The 7,537-nt window shown below is 31.3% G+C and overlaps 1 protein-coding gene across 1 annotated transcript; it reads left to right on the top strand.

The window, feature by feature from the left end:
* Positions 1-3,064: 3,064 nt before the first annotated feature.
* Positions 3,065-6,659, top strand: LOC137826074 (uncharacterized). The gene is made up of 6 exons (XM_068631919.1): positions 3,065-3,244; positions 3,998-4,183; positions 4,270-4,404; positions 4,732-4,848; positions 5,156-5,260; positions 6,275-6,659. The coding sequence occupies exons 2-6, from the start codon at positions 4,037-4,039 to the stop codon at positions 6,437-6,439; spliced, it is 669 nt and encodes a 222-aa protein (XP_068488020.1). The 5' UTR covers positions 3,065-3,244; positions 3,998-4,036; the 3' UTR covers positions 6,440-6,659.
* The last annotated feature ends 878 nt before the right edge of the window (positions 6,660-7,537 follow it).

Raw genomic sequence — 7,537 nt, forward strand, 5'->3', positions numbered from 1 at the left:
AAAAGCTGAATTGAAATTTGCTTGAAAGTAAAAGCAAGAATTTAAAGGTGCTAGAAAGTAAAGTGACGAAATCAACTCAAAACAAATAAGCTCAAAATAACCAAGCTCTGATACCACATGATGTGAGTTGATTTTACATTTGTCCATTTTAGTGGTGACACTTTGTTTATGATTTGAGTTTTAGCAATTATAGGGTGAGATCTAGGGAAGATCCCCATTGGACACGAACTTAACCAAGTGGTTAAGTAAGTGTGAATGTTAACTTCCAAAGGCAAAAAGGAAAACACAAGATATGGTGAAGATGATGATACTTTGTGGAACTAAAGAGCATAAAAGGAAGCAATTAAAATGAAGATGACCGAATAGAAAATGGAAGAAAAACAAGAACATAAACATAAAGGAAAATGGTGTAATGGAAATGGAAGAAAAGATGAAGGATAGAAAGCTTATGAAGATGAAAAGGGAATGGACATGCCACTTGCAGTGTGGGGATTCTCCAAGATGAGTAATGAGGGTCGCCACTTGAAGAACTCTCAATCTCACAAGATAAGACCAAAGTTCAAAGAACACAATGTTAGAATTAATGGGCTAAACAAGAGGGGGGGTGAATTGTTTGTCGAAAGATTTTCGCAAAGATTAACTAAGAATTGAAAACAGGTTTAACAGGTTTCTGGAAAGTTGTTAACAAAACATGGCAATCAACTGGTTGAAATGTCGTGTTAACCGGTTGAATTGGTTTTGACAGTTAGTCAACCAAGTCAAAATCAGTTTTGAAAACCCTCAAACAAGCTAAGTTTAAAACAACTAACTAAATCGTGAAATCAACCGGTTGTTTTTCTCTTGGCTTAGAAAGACATTTTTCTTTTTCAAAATAGATTGATTTAGCTTGTGCAGAGGATTAAGAATGAACTTTACAAGAATTCTAAACATCCTAGAACTAAGCTTCAATCAAAGCAACACATCATCAAGCTTTCTTCACAGGTTTTGATTTCATCAAAGCTTCATATTCTACAATCTCCCCCCTATTTGATGAAGACAAATCCCTGGGATGCTTTGGAATGTTTTGTTTAGAATTTTGCCACAACCTGCAATCACAAAACAAAGGTAGAGACACAGGATAATCTATTCCAAATCAATCAGGCACCACAAAGTAGTTTCCACTAGGTGATTTCGAAAGAGGAACATCGGCCAAATCAATGTGAGAAACCAGCCAAACAAGCATAGGTACAACAACAGAAAAATAATCGGTTATTTCGCAGGAATAACTAGTTAAAATATTTATCAGAGTTTATAACAGTAACTAAAAACCAGTTAGAGCAATGTTCAAGCAAATGTGCAAGCAAAACAAATGCAAATATAGGAACATTACAACCCAAAGCACACTTCTCCCCCTATTTGTCTTCACAAATAGAGTGAAAGAAGGATTAAAAACAACATAAAAGAAAAAAAATTGTTCAAAAAGGTAAACTAGAATTTTAAATGAAAGCTTTAATCTTGCTTCATTCATCCCTTCTATATTGCAGATCAAGTAGTTGGTTATGCACTTCCTCAATTTGTTCATCCAAGGTCTGGAACCTTGAATCCATATGCTGAAACCTTGACTCACATAACTCATGGATGTTTCTTTGATTTTCAGCGTTGTCCATCCTACTTACCATGAGACTTTCAAAAGGAGTCATTGAAGTTATCCTCTCACTCATGTGATCAGAACTTGGTTTAGCTTCATATGCTCCAGCAACAGGTTCTTCTGTGGTTGTTGCAACTTCATTCTCTTCTTCAGTATGAGCTCCACTTGGCCAGCTTGATCTCCAGTGTGTAAAAAAAATATATTTATATATATTTTGTATATATTACAATTGTATTGAGATATTAAATGATTTATACAATTCTTGTATTAAATTTACAATAAAAATAATAGTTTTGTGAAAGTGTTAGCTTGTTTATTTACTTTTGTTAAATGAATGAGTAATAAAATAAAGATTATTTATTAAAATAACATAGCTTATGTTGGATATTTAATAGGACATTAGAGGTGACAAAAGTGTTTGGATATTTTAATTAGAAAGAAACAAATTAATTAATTATTAGTGATCTATGCTATTTTTCAAAAGCATTTTTATTGTATCATTATAATTTGATTTCACATTTTTCCCTTTTAACCCAAATGATTTCTATTTTTTTTTCTAAATTTTGATTTTCCCTTAATTAGTTTACCATTTCTCTTGTTTTACAACTCAAATACATTCTTCCATTCAATTAATCTAAATTCAGTATAATATTTTTATATGTAATTTATATTTAAAAAATTTAAGAAAAATATTTATTCTTTAATTTTATTGTGATTAAAATTTTCACTATTTATTTATGGTCTATTATAGAATTACTTGTAATTTATATGTTCGTTTCTGAATGCGTTATATATATATATATATATATATATATATATATATATATATATATATATATATATATATATATTACTAGCACTTTTCACAGTAAATCATTCAAAGGATAATGACCTCTTAAATTTGTGCATAATTTATTTTGGAATGTTTTTATCTTTTCATTAATATCTTATAATTGTCACTATTTGTGTTAAATATTTATTTTTTTGGACTACAAAATTAATGGTTTCTCTAATTTAATTAGGGCAATATTGGGATATAATTAGGAAATGAAATGACAAGGGATGATATGTATAAAAAATTTTAAATGTGTGCACGGATAAAGTGTATTGTGTTAAAACATTTACCTATGTAAGTATTAAAAATTTAACATATTGTAGTTACAAAATCTTCTACATAATTATTTTAAGAGAACAAAATTAAAAGAAATGAATTCAATTAAGTTACACATAATTTTTCTTTAATATATTTGATCTATATTTCCATTTTTAATTTAAATATAAATTAATTTTAACCTATAAATTAACTTAAATAGATGTTAATAGTTTTAAAAAAATATTTAATCTATTCCAAAGTTTTGGAACATTTACAAATTATTAGAAATATATTCCAAAATTTAAAATAAAAAATGCGAAGATGTTGTAAAATAAAATGTATATAGAATTATCCATGTAAGGAAGTAAGATTTTACCTTCTTGAACCTTGAGTCAAGCATTTTTAAACCCTATAACCAGGCCCAACCTTCAACCCTTTCAGTTTCAGCTCAAAACTGTGCGTTTCATCGAAATCTGGTGAAGAAAGTTTCAGGCTTTGAATCCCCACACCTAATCGAGTTCTCGGTAAGTCTCCGTTGATCTGAGGCTATTAACAATTCGCTTTGTTTCATCTTAGTTGGTTGCCATTGAAACCCGACACTGAATCAGTGTCTTAATATTAATTGCCTTATGAATATCATGACCCGTGAATGCTACTGTTGCTACAAAAAATTATATAATTTAGCTCACATTCCACGTGACCAGGAAGAATTAGACTGGTTCGTTGCAAGATCACTGTGTTCTCGAGGGTTTTTGTTTTTGATGGCGAAGTTGTGTTATATTGTTATTTATCTTTGCTTCCAATATATGTTTTGGGTCGAATGTGTGATATGTCTAGTGTTGGTTGGTGCTTTGTGTTAGGCGCGTTATATGTACTTTGAGGATTTAATAAACATGCTTACTAGCATGCCATATATTTGATGAAATGCTTGAACTTTTCAGAAATAAACTATAAACTAATGTTTCATAAAGTGTTAATGGTTGAATTTGTGATACTATAGTAACTATACTGAAGTAATTTAACGAAAACACGGTTCAAAAAATAAAAAAACAAAAGTATGACACTATTTTTATCATTATTATACTGACGATGATTTTACCAGCTGACATTTGGGTTTTGGATACTGATTATATCTTCGTGCTTAATGCGTAAAGTTACCATCTTTTTAGAACTGACAGGAAATCAAACCAATGAGGCATCAATGTTGTTGTTTGATTGGTTTGACAACGGGTTATCCAACTGTCATATTGATAGAAATTTGTTTTGGATGTTGACAGTGAGAAAAGAAGTGACTAGGAATCTGAATCCAAATCTGAATGGGTTATCTTCAATTTGGCAGACATGGTGTGAGGCAGATCATTAGACTAAGAGATATCAGTTATGATAATGTTGTGGTTAACCCACTCCTGTATGCTTCCCAAGGGCTTCGTTACAAGAGGAAGCTCCAAGTCATCCTTACGACTGTACATATTTATCTTGAGTTGTGATGCCTGTTTTATGGGATTGCATTTTATTCAGTTTTCTGAAAGTTTAAATTTTCAATTTACAGGACATGGATAAGCTGGGAAAGGCAGGTGATACTGTCAAAGTTGCCCCTGGATATTTTCGCAACCACCTAATGCCCAAGCTTCTTGCTTTCCCTAATATCGATAAGTTTGCTTATCTTCTGAATGAGCAGCGCAAGGTTTTCCCCCCCCCATTAATCTCTGTTTTACTTGTTTATATATGCTACATCCTGGTCAATGCCATTCATCATTAGATAAATTGATTTCCAATTACAATTTTATGTATTTTACTATGTTCTGGAATAAATTTTTAAATTCATGATATGGTCATGCTGTAGATATCTGATCCTTAGGACAATTGTGTCCTTTACATTTCTTTCACTGTTTATGTCAATGTGTGTGGTTCATGATGTCAATATTCTAAGCTTGTCTTGGTGCATATGCAGTCTACATAACTTTCTTCTCTGTATTCACCATTTGGCAGTGTTATGTTTTAAATGATTCAGATCTATCAACCAACTGAAGAAGGAAAACAAGAAGATGTCACTCTAGTTAAAGAGTCAAAGGAAGATATGATGAAAGAGTATGAAAGAGCTGCACTACGCCTTGATAAAGCTAAGCTGGTTTGTAGTCTACTCTTTAAAGCTTCTCATTGCTCTTTTGGACTATTTTAGCAATCCTTTTTGGGGATTACTTCATTTTCTAGCAAATTGTTTCTGAGAATAAAGAGGAACTGCTCTTAGATCTTTCCATGTATTACTGATTAAAACTTCAATTTAGACTATGTTTTGTTATGATACTCCAGAAGATTTTATTTGCTAAATTTCTAAAATAGAAATTTATAGTTGATAATTTGATAGTATTTCATTTTAGAACTAGCAAGTTGATATATATTTTTTTAATATGGGCCTGAATGTGATGATCTAATAGGTCTTGCGGAGGTTAATTGATGTTCAAAAAGCCAAGTCACGTGAATCTAAAGATGACCCCTTGGAGTTACGTTTTCCTGTGACAAAAGACAATCTTGTGGCTGAGGTAATATTTGTTCTTTTTCTTTGTAGTTGAAATGTTTTGCTGATATTAGCTAAGTAAAAAATTAAGAAATAAGAATATAGCCTGTTATAGTGTGTACCCTTTGTCATTTATCAGAATGTAATAGAGAATGATTGTTAGATATTGCGATAATATTTTAAAATATAATTATTGTATCTTAAAAATATTTTGGAATATCGACCTCTTATGAATGATTTTCATGTGTTTCCTTATTTAATTAAAATTTGAAGTCTAATATCAGTGTAAACAGGATTAATACTGTCTTTTATTTCATCAAATCAATAGTCTTTTATTTTTTTTACTTTCTTTCTTTCCCTTCACTTAATTTTAACAACTAACTTTTTTATATGTTTACCTTACATCTTGGATTGGATCGATTGCAGTTTCTTTGATATTACTGTTTACCCTACTACGTATCTTGACATGTTACTAAAACTAGGGAGAGATCTACTTGTTCTTTTATCAAATGAAATAGGGCCGGTTTAAGTATACAGGAAAGGGTAATGTTAAAGAGAGAAGAGGGTAAAGATCTCCTTGGTTCCTTGTAATATGACAGAGTTGGAAATGAGGAATTTCTATGAAAATAATCTTTATTTGCACATGAAGAATTTCTATGAAAATAATCTTTATTTGCACATGAAGAATTTCTATGAAAATAATCTTTCTTTGCGACTCAAATGTCAAATAGCTATCTACAGATGGTTGTTCTTGCTGGTCCGTTGTCTCTAACATCCTTCCTTATTCTCAAACTGAAAGAATCCAAGTTTGTCCTAGGTGTTAGTTTTCTTTTGTAAATCATATTTAATTTAATTAAACATTAGTTTCTTATCACAGAAAATTAGGATTTATTTTCAGCTCATTAGATCAAATGTCCGAAATTACCAAAATGTGTCCAAATGTTTTCATTCATAGAAGGGTAAGCTTCTTTCTTCCTTTTTCTTCTTTTTTCTGCATTCTTTCTCTGCTACTGACATTTATATATTGTTCTAATTTAAGGTGGCTAGACAACTCTGCGTGAATATTGCACTCGATAATCTGCATCTTCCATCACCTTTATCGACATTAGGAGAATATGAGGTGCCACTGCGTTTACCAAGGTCCATCCCCTTGCCAGAGGGCAAGGTTAACTGGAGTTTGAAAGTTAAAATCAGGTGTAAATAAATCACTTTCTTGTTGAATTCCAGTTCACAAGCGATGGAATTATTGTTTTATGCTGATAATCATCAAATTGAACCCGAGGATTAGAAGATTTTGACATGTTTTTATTTATAGAAAACAGAAATGGTGACACATTTAACAATGTCTTTTCAATATTTTCTGTTATCACTGAGTGAAATCTCATGTTTGACATTCCTTTACATAAAGGTGTCTCGTTGTCAAATCTTTTATCTGAATTGCAATTCATATTTTGTTTAACTATCACTTCCAGTCTTGAACAGATAATTCAACTTCAAATTAGAATCCTTAGGTTTTGGGCTGGTTAGGCAGTGATTAATCTAGTGTCTCGGAGAAGTTGCGGAGTATACATCCTTGGGTGTTTCTTCCAGCACTCTATCAAAACGCTTCCTGCACTCCATCAATTTCCGAAAACATGATTTTACCCTTTTTTAAATAACTTCCAAATTATCTTTTTTGGAAGCTTCTGGAACACCCCTGTCCGAGGTTCATAAAATGTATTTTGAAAAACGCTTTTGGGAAAGGAACAAAATTTCTGGAAGACATTTTCTGGAAAGGATTTTCACAATGTCTATAATACGTATTGGAATGTGCTTTTTAGAATAACCTTTTTGGAGTGTATTTTGAAAAGAACTTTTTGACATAAGAGAAAATTAGATGGAATATTTTGGTCATTTTACTTATTTGATAGGGTGCAGGAAGAATTTTGATGGGGGTGCAGGAAGGCGAATACCCTTGGCCATGTTGAACTAATTGCCTTTTGTAATTCCGAAAATGCATTACAAACTCCTTGCTCGTTCTAGCAAGAGTAAAATACACAAAGTGCGCCATTTTTACAAGAGACTACTTCTTCCTACACCTCCATCACTTTTTCAGCCACCTCCATAAATTTTGAAATTTCCAAAATTACCCTTTAGTAAAAAAAGATAAAAATAAAAACAATATTTACACTTATGGATTACATAATCTGGATTTTTTTTTATGAGATTAGCTTTCAGATTATGTAATTCAGAAGTTTTTTTTTAAATGCGAGATTGACTTGCGGATTACATAGTCTAGAAGTCTTTTCTGGATATGAGATTA

This window comes from Phaseolus vulgaris, chromosome 8, assembly GCF_000499845.2.
Source record: "Phaseolus vulgaris cultivar G19833 chromosome 8, P. vulgaris v2.0, whole genome shotgun sequence".
NCBI classification, from domain to species: domain Eukaryota; kingdom Viridiplantae; phylum Streptophyta; class Magnoliopsida; order Fabales; family Fabaceae; genus Phaseolus; species Phaseolus vulgaris.